Source organism: Oncorhynchus masou, chromosome 12 (genome assembly GCF_036934945.1).
Source record: "Oncorhynchus masou masou isolate Uvic2021 chromosome 12, UVic_Omas_1.1, whole genome shotgun sequence".
In the NCBI taxonomy this organism is placed as follows: domain Eukaryota; kingdom Metazoa; phylum Chordata; class Actinopteri; order Salmoniformes; family Salmonidae; genus Oncorhynchus; species Oncorhynchus masou.
In genome coordinates, this window is record NC_088223.1 from 39435024 (window position 1) to 39450384 (window position 15361).

The 15361-nt window shown below is 47.9% G+C and overlaps 1 protein-coding gene and 1 pseudogene across 3 annotated transcripts in view; one reads left to right on the forward strand and one right to left on the reverse strand.

Annotated features, from left to right (window-relative positions):
• Positions 1-2023: 2023 nt before the first annotated feature.
• On the forward strand, positions 2024-3301 carry LOC135549103 (mediator of RNA polymerase II transcription subunit 30-like; annotated as a pseudogene).
• A 1256-nt stretch (positions 3302-4557) lies between these two features.
• ext1c (exostoses (multiple) 1c) overlaps positions 4558-15361 on the reverse strand; it is a 112090-nt gene continuing 101286 nt past the window's right edge. For 2 of the 3 annotated variants that reach the window (XM_064980520.1, XM_064980519.1), the window contains exons 4-12: positions 14784-14891; positions 12584-12703; positions 10680-10812; positions 7571-7689; positions 7296-7391; positions 6891-6977; positions 6640-6800; positions 6039-6264; positions 4558-5202 (exon numbers count right to left, since the gene is read on the reverse strand). In XM_064980520.1, coding sequence (XP_064836592.1) covers positions 5014-5202; positions 6039-6264; positions 6640-6800; positions 6891-6977; positions 7296-7391; positions 7571-7689; positions 10680-10812; positions 12584-12703; positions 14784-14891 — 1239 coding nt within the window. In that variant the 3' untranslated portion in view covers positions 4558-5013. The remainder of the gene's footprint in view (positions 5203-6038; positions 6265-6639; positions 6801-6890; positions 6978-7295; positions 7392-7570; positions 7690-10679; positions 10813-12583; positions 12704-14783; positions 14892-15361) is intronic. The other variant, XM_064980521.1, reaches the window with a different exon arrangement.

Below are 15361 nucleotides of genomic sequence, written 5' to 3' on the forward strand. Positions count from 1 at the left end.
AACAAATTTGTGCACCAAATTTGTGAGAAATATGTTTTTTTTTGTGCATTTGGAACATTTCTGGGATCTTTTATTTCAGCTCATGAAACATGTTACCAACACTTTACATGAGGCATTTTATACATTTGTTCAGTATAGTATCTTTGGTCCCTATTTGTGCCATAAAAACACATTTCAAATAACAGTTTTTTTCCAAATAATTCTATAAAAGCAAAACAGAGTTATGTCAACATATATGTTTATTATTGTTGTGAAAGAATAAAAACTAATCTTAAAATTGACAAGATAAATGCCTTATTTCACAAATACGTTCCAACGTGTGTTTTCATCTACGACTCAGGTACGCTATACTCAATGAAAACTCTGTGTCATTTTTGAGGGGCCCTTGTATTGTCTCTGAAGAGCTGTGTGTGTTTCCTGGTAAGCCATTACAGTCATCCAGGCTTGTAAAACACCTTGGAAGACAGATGGTGCTTCAGGTCCCACTGGACTCTCTGTCACTCCTTAGACCCCTGTTGTCAGTTGTTAAAGTTGACCTTCCACGGCGTTGCATTATTCTCCAGAGAACACATACAGCCCAGAGAGGATTATCTCTTTTCTGCCATGGCAATAATTTAACACATTGGCCACTATGAGTTCAACATCCACTGAAGTAGATGAGAAGTTTAATAGATTGTTTGGTTACCACAGCAACTACTGAAGCTAACAGACTTGCTAGTTTAGCTAACCAAACCATCAGTCCAAGCTTGCTATTATGAAAATCGTATTCAACAATACCAATTCTGTTTTCAATTCGACTTTTGCTTTCAAAAGCAGCTCATACAATACATGTAAAAACGAACTAGCCATTGAATTCTATCTCGCAAATATACCGCGCGTTATAGTGAAATAATGCAGGCTACAGAATGCCCTTCAAGCCAAACAAAAAGGATTATTCAACCATGCCATGCTATAATAAAGCAATAAGGCTGGATGAGGTGTGGCATCCGACACAACACGGAGTGCCTGGACACAGCCCTTAGCCTCAGTATATTGGCCATATAGCACAAATCCTGGGGTGCCTTGTTGCTATTATAAACTGGTTACCAATGTAACTAGAGGAATAAATATACATGTTTTGTCATCCCCGTGGTACAGTATACTGTCTGATATACCACGGCTGTCAGCCAATCAGCATTCAGGGCTCGAACCACCCAGTTTATAATATAGAATAACCATATAGAATTACACACCTGTGTGTAAACAGAAGAACGCCACAAACATGTCACTGAAAACAGACTGTCGGCTGCAACTGTTAAAATCGGTTAAAATGGTAAGTCTATATTTTACATTTGTGAGATTATTTTAATGTGATATGAAAGTAGAAGGATTTATGTTTCTAGAACCGTACCGCATTTGAGAATCGATTCGTGTTTAGATGGACTATTTGGCTGTTTTGGCTTCCAGAGCCAATTCCCCTTTAAAACAGAACATGTCCTTGGACTATAAGGAGTAACGTTAGGCTCCATTAGTCCATTATTGGGGTAGCTAGCATAACAAGGGTGCTGTTGTTATTATTTACATTTTAGTCATTTAGACACTCTTATCCTTATACTGTAGTGAGTGCATAGAGATTTATACTTTTTCGTGCTGGTCTCCCGTGGGAATCGAACCCACAACCCTGGTGTTGCAGGCACCATACTCTACCAACCGAGCCGCACGAGTAAATGTCTCCCCAAATATCTTTAGCTTGGTTTAACAAATCTTTGTGGCGGGCCGGGCGCCTGCTGGCTGACTTCGGTTGTCAGGTGAATAGTGTTTCCTCCGAGACATTGGTGCGGCTGGCTTCCGGGTTAAGCGGGCGGGTGTTAAGAAGCGTGGTTTGGCTGGTCATGTTTCAGAGGACACATTACTCGACCTTTGCCTCCCGAGCCCATTGGGGAGTTGCAGCGATGAGACGATACACCAAAAAAAGAGTGATTGCTTACCTGTGCCACACCCCCTCTTGCCCTTTGACCTCAACTTTTCTCTCCCTAGATCCGATATGGCTACACCCTTACTTTAGAAGGGGCTTGGTCTGGCTGGGATGCTCCCCCAGCAGCAGCAGTACCACCTGCCCCTAAGCGCCGGCTCAGGCCCCGTCCAGCTCCCTATGCCCCCTCAGGGAGCCCTGAGAGAGATCTCCCGTGTTACTCTGTCGCATCAGCCAGGAGACCGTCCAGGACGTCGTCACACTCACTATGGAGATCTTCCAGATCACAAGAGCCACACAGGTAATATAATAGCGTGTTCACCAAAGGATGGACACATTCATTATGTACATGATGCTTTCATATCATCTGTATCTTGAGTGTGTGTATGTGTGTGTGTGTGGGGGGGGGGGTTCATTAAAGAATGATGTACTGAGTTGTGCTGTCTGCCGGTCTCATCAAGCGTTTCCCCATAGAGATTAGGTTGGAAGTACCACAGTAATACTGTTTATACAATATAGTATTTAGCCTCATTCTGTGGTTGTCCCCCCTGTCTGTCAGCTGCCTAACGGGGTGACCCAGAGCCAGGCTGTGTATCAGGACCGCTTTGGGAAACTCCAGGAGCACCTCCATCCGCTGGCCCTGCTCCTCCGCAAGCTCCGCCTCCTCTGTGAGCGCAGTGTGGAGATGACCTCTGACCTGCAGGATGAACTCCCAGAGGTAGGGCTCAATTCAATTTCTGTCTATGTACAGCATCCCTCCATTACCCTTTCACTCCATTAACCCTGTCCAAGCTGTACTGGGCTGGCTTGGTTATGCATTCACCATAGTTGCTGGAACCATGCTGGAATGGATCATGTCAAAATAAAATATCCTAGCCAGTACAGTACGATTCGGGTCAGCCCTCTAGTCTGAATCAAGCACACGTTTGTCTTTCTGTCTATACACAAGCTCTATCTGTTTTTCTGTCTATGTCACCTTTGACAATATTACTTGTCGTGCAGTTTTGACGTGTGTCAGTGACGTGAGGAACTTAGTGTATAACGCGTCTTCTTTCCAGCTGGTGCCATATGTAGGAGAGGAGATGGAGCCCTGCAGTCCAGCTGTAAACCCGGAGAGACAAGAAGTGCTGGAGGTTTGTGACAGGTCCACTCCCCCTCTATGTCACTGATTTCAATATTGTTTGTTGAATGAAAACCAACAGCTAGTACATTTCATTGATTCTAATTTGTTTCTGTGTGTCATGGTCCCACCCACAGGAGGTAAGGCAGAAGAACTAGGAGATTAAGATTCTGGACCAGATGAGGAACTTGCTATGGGACGTCAATGCCTTGCTGACACTCAGGAAATAACATCACAGATGACCTCAACCCCTCCCGCCAACCCTCTCTCACTGCACTTCACAATGCCCTCCCACTAGGGGCTAGGAGTTTTTCCTGACCCAAAAAACTCTAGGCCCTAGTACTTCCAACCATTGTTGTTCTGGTGTGAGATAGATCACCCAAAACTTCTACCTTTACAGTGTGGTGCTTTCAGAGACATTGAATGAACTGAGTTAAATATTTTGTTGAATTTTTACCACTTTTTCTAACCTAATTTCACAGTATCCAATTGTTAGTAGCTACTATCTTGTCTCATCACTACAACTCCCGTACGGTCTCGGGAGAGACTAAGGTTGAAAGTCATGCGTCCTCCGATACACAACCCAACCAAGCCGCACCGCTTCTTAACACAGCGCGCATCCAACCCGGAAGCCAGCTGCACCAATGTGTCGGAGGAAACACCGTGCACCTGGCAACCTTGGTTAGCGTGCACTGCACCCGGCCCGCCACAGGAGTCGCTGGTGCGCGATGAGACAAGGATATCCCTACCGGCCAAGCCCTCCCTAACCCGGACGACGCTAGGCCAATTGTGCGTCACCCCACGGACCTCCCGGTCGCGGCCAGTTACGACAGAGCCTGGGCGCGAACCCAGAGTCTCTGATGGCTGCAGTACAGCACCCTTAACCACTGCGCCACCCAGGATGCCAAACTGAGTTAACTTATCTACATTTTTTAACTACATATGTTTTCCTCAGCCTTTTTTGGGGGGTGATAATCACTGACTCAGGACCAGCTAAATAAACTTGAATTCAGTGTTATGAAGTCCACTCAGTGCACAAGAGGCTGATCCAGTGTCAGTGCTTAACATCTGCCCTTATTCTTTGTGTTCCACCACTAGTGAGTGTCACCTGTGACCTGAGTTGAAGACAATGGGATCTCATCGTAAATTAGCCCATGGCAGCTATTTATCTCAGGTGTGCGTGTCTTAGCATCATTAATGCGATTCGCTTCCTGAGTGCTGGGCAACACACCTGTTTACCTTAAGGGTTGAGAACCTTGCATGCCGACTGCTGAGGAGTCCATTTTTGCACACTGCTCAGGATCTCGAAAGAAATCACAAGCAATAGGTTATACTTTTTCTGCAAAATAAACACATTGTAAAAACACTGATTTTGTGAGAAATGTTTGCTTTGCCTTTGATACCTTGGAGGGTCGGGTGAATGCAATCGAAGTAATGATTTGTGACGTGAAAAGGTCTACATGCGAGTTGAATACCACCATTTGCACTTGGGAAATGTTTTTATTGGTCTTACAGTTACGTGATGTGAAATGAATCAATTGCTTTACGACTGTCCCAACTCCCAGATGTACTGTAGAAATACACCAGCTGCAGTGCACTGCACCAGCAACTGTCCGTTTGGCGCCTTCCTTCGACATGAAATACTGTTCCCCTCCATTCAGACTACAATGGGAGTGGTTGACATCTTCAACAAGTGTTCATTCACCCATCCATTACCAACGGAGAACCAGTCACAAGAGACATTAGGCCTCCTCCATATTTTCCTCCTCAAATAGCGCGTTGTCTCAGACCCCTGGAGGCGGAGTCTAGCTCTTCGCTTTAGGTCCCCTTTCTCCCGCTTTCATCATCAGATCAGTCCACCAGGGTCTGTCTGTCTGTCTGTCTACATTTAACCACCAGACCAATTCTCCACACTGTATTCCTCGATCCGTCTGTTGGTCCGTCAGGCACGCTCTAGGTCCTTGTACTTCTTTCGCAGGACAGACACCTGGTCCTTGAAGAGCAGGGGGTCCAGGCGGAACTGGGAGTGGACCAGGGGCATGTATCCGAACCAGCTGGCGAAGCTGTTCACACACTCCTGCCTCTGGGCAAAGTGCTCCGGGTTGGCCCACGGAGCACTCATCTTCGTACCCTAGGAGGAGATAGGAAAAGAGGACATGGAGGAGAGAGAGAGAGAGAGAGAGAGAGAGAGAGAGAGAGAGAGAGAAAGAGGGCGAGTTTGAAACAACGGTCGTCGTCGTACGCAAAAGTGGCACATCACATCAATGTACAGACGGGACGAACACATGTAATTATGGTTCTGTATACCGTGGGAATGTATACCGTAGATAATTACTGGCGACGCCATAACTGGACCTTGTCTATAGGCTGATAAAGATATGTGGCTGATAAGTATATTGCCGGTCAGAAAACTCGGGAACTGTTACAATTACCAAGGCTAGTTGATCTCACGTCGGACACATAGGGTTGTTCAGAACTATTCTTATCTCCAGTCTGACAGAGTAGGAAGGAATAACCTTGAGTCTGTGCCGTACAGGCTGACATGCGCTGCCTGTCTTTCTGGGACAATCTCATCTTCACTGAAATAGACTTGAGTAAAGGTATTGTCACGTTTAAAGAGAGTGGTCATTCTTATCAGCAACTGTCAATTATTGGCAGCAGACATTTACAGGAAAGGGTTTTGTAGAGGTTGTTCAACGGGCTGACTTTTAGCCGAGGTCATCTGAACATAAAGGCTTGCTCTTGATTAGTATTGTGTGTTCTCATTGCAATAACATTCAACTTTATTCTGTGCCTGAGAGCGCAGAAAAGGTGATGTAAATCTGTCGAACCCTCGTTAAAAAGCGATTTAACTGTCTTTGTTTTGGACACCAATACAACTGTCATGCTTTGATATCGTAAAAAAAAAACAACAACTCATAATGAGCACTCATTGATCAGATTCACCATCTATGGGTGTGGCCTCACCTGTGGGCTGGGCAGCTCATTGGTCAGATTCACCGTTGATGGGTGTGGCCTCACCTGTGGGCTGGGAAGCTCCTTGTACTGTTTCCTCTGGGCCACTTTGATTGGCGGCAGGTGGGTGACGGCGGAAACCAGGAAGTTCATGAGGATGTCCTCACAGTTGGAGGTGCGGTCCACCAGCGCCCGCAGGGAAGGGGGCAGGTAGTGGGAGAACAGGTAGTGATAGTACCTGATGGAGAGGAAATGGAAGGTTGAGAGACAGCAAAGTGATCATTGAAGAGGGCAAAGAAATAGGTGATGTAGACAATGTATGTATCTACTTGTCAGATCTCGTCGGTTGGGGGTATTGATATTAAACTGTACACGAAGCATGGTAACGCAAGGGCATTAAGGGTCCCCATGCAGTAGTCACAGCCCATAGACCATCTGTTGAATGTTCTTAGTTTGTTGACTAGGTTCTATTGTGGGTCAGTAGATCTACTGCTCAGCTGTACATGAGGTTGCAGCCATAGAAACAGAATGCATAGAAAGGACTTGGCACCTCTAACCCTGACAATTTGACCGGTTGACTTGAATGGGGAGGCCAATTCTATGGCTACAGCACCTGTGGTAGAAGGCTGCCCCTGTCAGAACAATGGAGTACTCGTTAGTCCACTTGGAGGTGTATCCCCACGCGTTCTTCACTGGGTCCCAGAAGTGACTCCTGGGGGGGTAGCCCACGATGCGCTCAGGAAAACTCATCCACACCAAGAAGGCAAAGTTCACCTGCGGGAAGAGTGAGTAGAGTTAGATGGGTTAAGCGTGTGTCTGTGTGTGTTTTCTACCAAAGTGTGTTGTTGCATAGGAAGGTCATACCTCACTGGTCAGCAGGACTGTATCTTCATCCAGACTCAGCACTGCCTCTGTCTCTATGGCCACGTTGGGCAGGAAACGACTGCTCGTCTGCAGAGAGAGAGAGAGAGAGAGAGAGAGAGAGAGAGAGAGAGCGAGAGAGAGAGAGATGGTCATTTCCATTCCGTGTTAAGTTTGAATGTGGTTGGTTTGTGCATTGGGAGAATGAAGGAATGACAGGGGACACTGTCTGCTCCCCTGAGGTCTGGTATGGGGAGAGAGAGGGCGAGTCAATGACAAGCAGTGACAAAGATTCACGGTCAGAGGGGGTGGCAGAGAGATACACAGACAGAGAGAGGCAGACAGGAATGACAGTGTGTCATTTTGACACTCGTGGCCTGGGTTTGGTGACTCGTCATTGTCACTCACCTTCCTCCTACCGTCTGTCACAGTGAGGGGGACAGGCATGGGGGGCCATTTACTCCTGGGGGGCAGTGGTTTCTCACTGTTCCACAGGATGATGATCTAGAGGGGAAGGGAATAGAGTGTGACACAGTAAGCATGAAGGCTTGAGGATCTGAAAGGGGGAGGGAATAGAGTGTGACAAAATAAGCATAAGGGTTATTAGGCTTAATGAAGCAATGTAGAGCAATCTGTTTGCTACCTATGACCTCTTATTCATCAACACGCTAAAACACACTCACCTGTGAACAGTATTTGGACTTGGAGACCACCTGAAGCAGCTTCATGATTGGCTGAGACTGGGAGACCAATGGGGAGACGGCATGGATGATGGCGGTGAACTCTTGACCTGGACTGACCCCTGCAGGAAGGAATGAGGAGAGAGGAGAAGGTAAGGGAGAATAATGTCTACTTTTACAAGGGTATAATTGCAGACCGCAATTAGGTGCGTTTTCTGATATTGGCATTTCTTGATGTCAAGTTCTACCCATTGATGCTCGCTATTGGTCCGTGGCTGTATCATTGTAGGTAAGCCTAACCCTAATTCTTCTCCTACCCTTAACCTCAGTCTAATAATGTGTCACGCTATAGAGGAGACCCTATAGAGCAGGGGTGTCAAAGTCAAATGGACGGAGGGCCAAATAAAAAATTTAGCTACAAGCCGAGGGCCGGACTGTTCGAATGTTCATTGAAAAATTTTTAAATGACGCATATAGTCTAGTGAACCTAATTGAACCTACTGAAAACCTAACAAATATATTCCAATATGATCAGATAAATAAAGCAATATTTTCTTATGGCTCTGTCAGTAATCTTTAATTTTCAACAGACACAAAAGACAAATTTCCTTTATATAAAAATCCCCATAACATGAACATTAAATGAAAGAAACCGGTATTCAAGGCACCATCAGTAGCCTATATTTTCTATTTTAGCAAAAGTGGGCTAAATTTACTTCAAAGAAAAAAACAATAATAGCAATTTTCTATCATCCACTCAACTGAAATATTTTTAAAATATAATAGGATTGAAATACAATAAAATAAAGTGCAAAAATCTATTAATCAAAAACAACACTTTGTTTAAGGAGAAGTAACATGCAGTGAAAACAAATATTAAACTTTAACTTTTAAACTTGAACTGAGTAAAAACTCTAAATATGTGATTGCACAGTAATGTTCACTTGTTTGAGGTTGAGGGTGATACTTGGTGGTGTCCCATCTTTTCCACAAGTTCATCAATGTTCGGGGTAAGGCTCTGAGCTGAGGAAATCCTCAGAATTGAGTGGAGGTGTTCAGCAGTAAGTCGACTTCTGTGTGATGTTTTGTTCAGGTTCATCAAAGAAAAAAGTTGTTCACACAGGTATGTGCTGCCAAACATAGACAACGTTTGAGCAGCCTGGATGCGCAGCTGGGGCATTGTGTCGGGGAGGAAACGGGCGAACTCCGCAGCACCCACTGCCGCATATTTTGCCCTCAGTGCATCATTGCATTGGAGGTCAATCAACTCCATTTGGAGGTTTGGTGGTGAGCTTTCCACGTCAACAGGAAATGGGTTACCGAGCAGTTCCAACCTGCTTTTTGTGCTTCAAAGTCAGCAAATCGGCGTCGAAAGTCAGCGGCAAGCATACCTATTTTATCAGCCAACTGTGCGCTCGGGAACGCACTGGTAGAGAGCTTCTCTTTCATGGTCTGGCAGCTGGGAAAGTGGCTCAAATTTTCTTTCCGCATCTGCGTCTCCCACAGAGTCAGTTTGGTTTTAAATGCCTTCACTGTACTGTACATATCAGAGATGACATGATCCCGACCCTGCAGCTGCAAGTTCATTGCATTCAGATGACTCGTAATGTCACACAGAAAAGCCATTTCACACAGAAACATTTCGTCTCGGAGTTGTGTTGTGTCTTTCCCTTTGCTGTCCAAGAACAGACAAATCTCCTCACGAAGCTCGAAACATCTTTGAAGCACCTTTCCCTGGCTTAGCCATCGCACCTCTGTGTGATAAGGCAAATCACCATGCTCCGTTTCTAACTCCGTCAGAAATGCCTTGAACTGGCGGTGATTCAAACCTTTGGCTCTGATAAAGTTAACTGTGCGCGTGATGATGCTCATTACATGCTCCATTTTCAAGGCTTTACCGCACAACGCTTCCTGGTGTATGATACAATGATAAGCTGTCAGCTCACCTGTCGCGTTTTCCTCTTGCATCTTTTCCCGTATCTTCGCCACCAGTCCGCTCCTGTGTCCACACATCGCAGGTGCTCCGTCGGTTGTCAAACCCACGAGTTTTTCCCAAGGCAGCTCCATCTCATTTACACATCTTGACACCTCTTCATACAAATCATGCCCCGTAGTTGTGCCATGCATAGGACGTAAAGCCAAAAACTCCTCTGTCACGCTTAGGCTGGAGTCCACTCCGCGGATGAAAATTGACAACTGGGCAATGTCAGAAATGTCGGTGCTCTCATCCACAGCCAAGGAATATGCAATGAAATCTTTTCCCTTTTTCACAAGCTGCTCTTTTAGATTGATGGACAACTGGTCTACTCTCTCGGCAATGGTGTTTCTGCTCAGACTCACATTTAAAAAGAGTTGCCTTTTTTCTGGGCAAACTTCGTCACAAACTTTAATCATGCAGTTTTTGATGAAATCCCCCTCCGTAAATGGCCGGGCTGATTTAGCGATCTCTTCTGCCAAAATAAAACTGGCCTTGACAGCAGCCTGGCCTTGTGATTTGGCTTTTTTGAACAGAGCCTGTCGAGATTTGAGGCCTCGTTTTAATTCCTCTGCCTTTTGTAGCCTTTGTTCCATGTCCATATTCTTGTTTTTGTCCGCGTGTTTCGTTTCATAATGTCGTCTCAGATTATACTCTTTCAGTACCACCACACTTTCTCCACACAGAAGACACACAGGTTTTCCAGCTACCTCCGTGAACATATACTCCGACTCCCACCTTGTTTGAAACCCCGGTTCTCAGTGTCCACCTTCCGTTTTGCCATTTTTGATGGGTATCTGAAAGTTAATTTTACTGTGATGCTGACGACTGCTGTGCCAATAAATATTGAAATGAAGCAGCCTACTGCTCGGTGCGTCACCGTTGCATTGTGGGAAATGTAGTATTGGTGCGTGTAAAAGATCTGCGGGCTGCCGGCTTGCTGCGGTCTGCGGGCCGGTTCTAATAATAAATCAAGATCATCCCAGGGGCCGTAAAAAACCTTCTCGCGGGCCGGATGTGGCCCGCGGGCCTTGACTCTGACATATGTGCTATAGAGGATATATGGATGAGCCAGTCTAGTGAGGCAGGTATGAACTAGTCAGAACCGGTCCAGTCCAGTTTGGTGTGGTTCCTTACCTAGGCTCAGGTAATAGAAGGGGAAGTGGGCCAGGTGTGTGGAGTACTCTGGCAGGACCAGCAGGCCCCCTGGCAGGGCGTTCCACATGTACTTATTTCTGGAGACGTGTGAGAAAACCCGGTCCTTAATTATCTGAGAGAGAGGGGGGGGGTAGTAAGAGAGAGAGAGAGCGAGAGAGGGGAGATAGTGAGAGAGAGGGGGGGGGGATAGTGAGAGAGAGAGAGAGAGCGAGAGAGAGAGGGAGGGGGGGAGGAAGAGAGAGGGGAGGGAGAGAGAGAACGAGAGAGAGAGAGCGAGAGGGGGAGATAGAGAGAGAATGAGAGAGAGAAAGGGAGGGGGAGATAGAGAGAAGGGAGAGAGAGAGAACAAGAGTGATAGAGAGGGTGGGATAGAGAGATCGGGGAGAGAGAGAGAGAAGGAGAGAGAGAGGGGGGAGAGAGAATGAGAGAGAGAGGGGGAGAGAGAGAGAGAGAGCGAGAGAGAGAGGGGGGGATAGTGAGAGAGAGAGGGGGAGGATAGAGAAGGGGGAAGGAGAGAGAATGTGAGAGAGAGGGGAGAGAGTGAGAGAGGGGGAGATAGTGAGAGAGAGAGAGGGGAGATAGTGAGAGGGGAGAGAGAGAGAACAAGAGCGTGAGAGAGAGGGAGGATAGAGAGAGAACGAGAGAGAGGGGGGAGAGAGGGAGGGGGGGGGGGTAGAGAGAGGGGGGAGAGAGAGGGGAGGTAATGAGAGGGAGAGAGAGAGAACAAGAGTGTGAGAGAGAGTGGGATAGAGAGAGAACGAGAGGGGGGATAGAGAGAGAACGAGAGAGAGAGGGAGGGGGGAGAGAGAGGGAGAGAGAGAGAGAGAGAGAGAGAGAGAGAGAGAGAACGAGAGAGAGGGGGAGAGAGAGAGAACGAGAGAGAGAGGGGGGGGGGGAGAGAGAGAGAGATGGGGAGAGAGAGGGGGAGAGAGAGAGAGGGGAGGTAATGAGAGGGGAGAGAGAGAGAACAAGAGCGTGAGAGAGAGGGGGGAGAGAGAGAGAGGGGGAGAGAGAGAGAGAGAACGAGAGAGAGGGGGGAGAGAGAGGGGGAGAGAGAGAGCACGAGAGAGAGAGTGGGGGGGAGAGAGAGAGAGAGATGGGGAGAGAGAGGGGGGGAGAGAGAGAGAGAAGAGAGAGAGGGGGAGAGAGAGAACGAGAGAGAGAGGGTGGGGGGGGGAGAGAGAGAGAGAGAGAGGGGTGAGAGAGAGAGAGAGAGGGGGCGAGAGAGAGACAGAGAGAGAGAGGGGAGAGAGAGAGGGGAGAGAGGAGAGAGAGAGAGAGAGAGAGAGAACGAGAGAGAGAACGAGAGAGAGAACGAGAGAGAGGGGGAGAGAGAGAGGGTGTGGGGAGAGAGAGAGAGAGACAGAGAGAGACAGAGAGAGAGAGAGAGGGGAGAGAGAGTGAGAGGGGAGAGAGAGAGAGAGAGAGAGAGAGAGAGAGAGAGAGAGAGAGAGATATGACAAGGTGAGGATTGAGGGGAGCTACATATGTGAATCTGTTAGAACACCCTGAAGTACCCATATGTTCAAACCATAATTATCTATGATCATGTGGGCTGGCCAACTGTGTGTGTGTAAAACTGAAGTAATCACCTCAAGAATACAAATGCAGTTATCTGTTGCTTAAGTACATGCACTTCCTCACTTTGACCAGCTGGCGTCAGTATAAGAACAAAACATCTAATCCAATCCCATACAAATGAACGTGAGGTGAATCCACCTCTCCCTCAGTTTCTGGGTCGTTCATTAGAGCACACCAGGTAGCAAAACAGTTTTCAACAGAAACTAAAAACAGGCATTTCTTATTGGTCCAGATAGTCCTTCCCTGTTTCAGTATGTTTCCTCCCGTTGGTGCCTAATGACCCTACACTCCTTATCAGCTACCTCCAGTGTGGTGAGGACTATCTTGTCCACGGAGGAGAAGTAGGCATCCCATAGCATCTGGGTCCGCTGCCTCAGAGCTAGGACTCGCTCATTTCCCACCGCATGCACTGTAGACGGGACCTGGGAGAGAGGAGGAGGAGGAGGAGGAGGAGGAAGGGAGGGAGGGAGTGAGGGAGGGAGGTTGAGGAGGAAGGGAGGAGGAAGGAGGGAGGGAGGTAGGGAGGGAGGGAGGGGGAGGAGGAGGAAGGAGGGAGGGGGAGAGAGGAGGAGGGAGGGAGTGAGGGAGGGAGAGGAGGAGGAAGGAGGGAGGGGGGAGAGAGACGAGGGAGGAGGAGGAGGAGGAGAAAGGAGGGAGGGAGGGAGGGAGAAAGGAGGGAGGGAGGGAGAAAGGAGGGAGGGAGGGAGGGAGGGAGAGAGAGGGAGGGAGGGAGGGAGAGAGAGGGGGAGGGAGGGAGGGGGAGGAGGAGGAGGGAGGGAGGGAGGGGGAGAGAGACAAGGAGGAGGAGGAGAGGAGGGAGGGAGGGAGGGAGGGAGGGAGGGAGGGAGGGAGGGAGGGGGAGGGAGGGAGGGAGGGAGGGAGGGAGGGAGGGAGGGAGGGAGGGAGGGAGGGAGGGGAGGAGGAGGAGGGAGGGAGGGAGGGAGGGTGGAAGTTGAGAGCGAGGGGAGGAGGGAGAGAGGGAAGGTGGAAGGTGAGAGAGAGGATAGGAGGGTAGAGAGAGCGAGGGCGAGAGATAAAGAAAAGGGAGGGAATAGCAGACGGTCAATCACGTATTCAACAGGATAAAACCATCAGGATGAAATGTTCATCGTAGAACGACACTGCTCTCTACACTGCCTGGTAAATGAATAGCTGTTTCTTTCAGTATAATGCTCCATTTGTACCTGGAAGGTTGTAAACCCTTTGAACCACCGAAACAGCCCCTAACAGTTTATTTTCGACTCAACCCGCTCTGACAGTCAATAACCCGTACTATTGACGAAGACAGGTCTGACACTAGTTACATTACTTCATCCCAGCCAGAGGAGAATCCACTATAAAGGGTATTATTTTGTCAGAGGGAGAGCTAGGGTTCAGGACAGGTGCCCAGCAGCTATCCTAGCTCACCTAGCTGGGTCTATAGCGCAGACTACTTCCATCAGAGGTAGGACTCTTACTTCACACACGGTTTACATGAAACCAACATTTCAGGCTAGTTACGTGATGACACTACGCTGTACTGGAGGAAAACAAAGGGGGAAGGGTCACGCCCTTGGCACCAAATGAAAATAGCCCACACTCACCCCGTTCACTCTCCTAATCTAAATACCATGAATGTGTCAGCTAGCTAGAGAAGGAGTAAATATATACCCAGTTGACTCACCTAGCCTGTAAGTCTACAACTGCCGATTACTTTGGATAAAAACATCTGCTAAATGGCCATGTGATTTGATTATGATTAAATCAAGTGAGCCTAGCAGGGAAGTCTGCATCTTCTACAGTGATGTTTAAAGACCAGTCGGGTAGCCGGTTGACTCCCCTAGAACCTAGTCTATAGCAGGTCTTCTAATGATTGGAACCGGAGGAAGCAAAGGGCCTCCCTCCTCCTTTCCCGTCTCCTCTCTCTCCCTCTCTCGCTCTTTCTCTCCTCTCATCTCTATTTCTGAACGAGAGATTCACCCCTCAATGATATCCTGTCTCTCTGATGTGCTTGGCCTCGTTCAACCTCTCTGATGTGCTTGGCCTCGTTCAACCTCCCGTCACCAGCTTTATTCCCTCAAAACTCCATTTCCACATCCCTAACCCCGGGGCGTGTGTGTGTGTGTGTGTGTGTGTGTGTGTGTGTGTGTGTATACTTGTGGGTGGTCAGAGTGTCTGAGGGAGGGGAAAGAATGTGTGTGCACGTGTGTACATGCGAGCGTATGTATGTATGTGTGTGTCTGTGTGTGTGTGTGTGTGTGTGTGAGTGTGAGTGTGTGTGTGTGTGTGTGTGTGTGTGTGTGTGTGTGTGTGTGTGTGTGTGTACATTGCGGCCTAACATTGTTTTGGGTCAAATCCATTTTGAATTTTAATTTCATAATTCGTCCTTTCCAAAAATGTTATTTTGTCTCTCAGTTCATTAGCTTGCTGGATGTCAGGTTATTTCCTGTATCAACTGGGTTCAAACAGTATTGCTTCCAGGCCTGCTGTGAACGTGCGGTGCGGCGGTGCGGCGCGTGTTACCTGCAGTAGCAATCTCTCATCTCCCTCTATGACAGCCTGGTTCCACTGGATGACATCAGAGAAGGGCAGCTCCCAACCATTACTGAGCAACACTGGAATACACGCCGCCTAGACGGAGAGAGAGAGAGAGAGAGAGAGATAAAGAGCGAGCGAGTGGAAACAGAAGGAGAAAGGCTGAGTCAGTGTGACAAGCGGACAAAGACAGGCAAACGGACAGGGTAATTGGTAAGGCTTCCGTTGTCCAAGTGCTCTGCTTGTGGTAGACGTTCAATAAAAATATGTTGTCTAGATTTCCAGTCTTCGTCTCTGACACATAGCACCGTATACTAGCAGGTGGTACTTCAATAAGGCAGTCTGAGAAGATAATGAAATCAATGACGCAGTGTGTGTGTGAGACACTCTCTTGGGGAGGTTGCATGGGGCACAGCTACTATCTTGCCAGTCCCAGGAGCCCTTTGGGGCCCTAGAGAGAAAGAGACAAAACTAAGGCTGCGTCACTCACTCCCTCACACACACACACACACTCGCCGATTTAACAAACTCCTAGTCTGCTAATGAAGTACACTCCACAGGGAGGA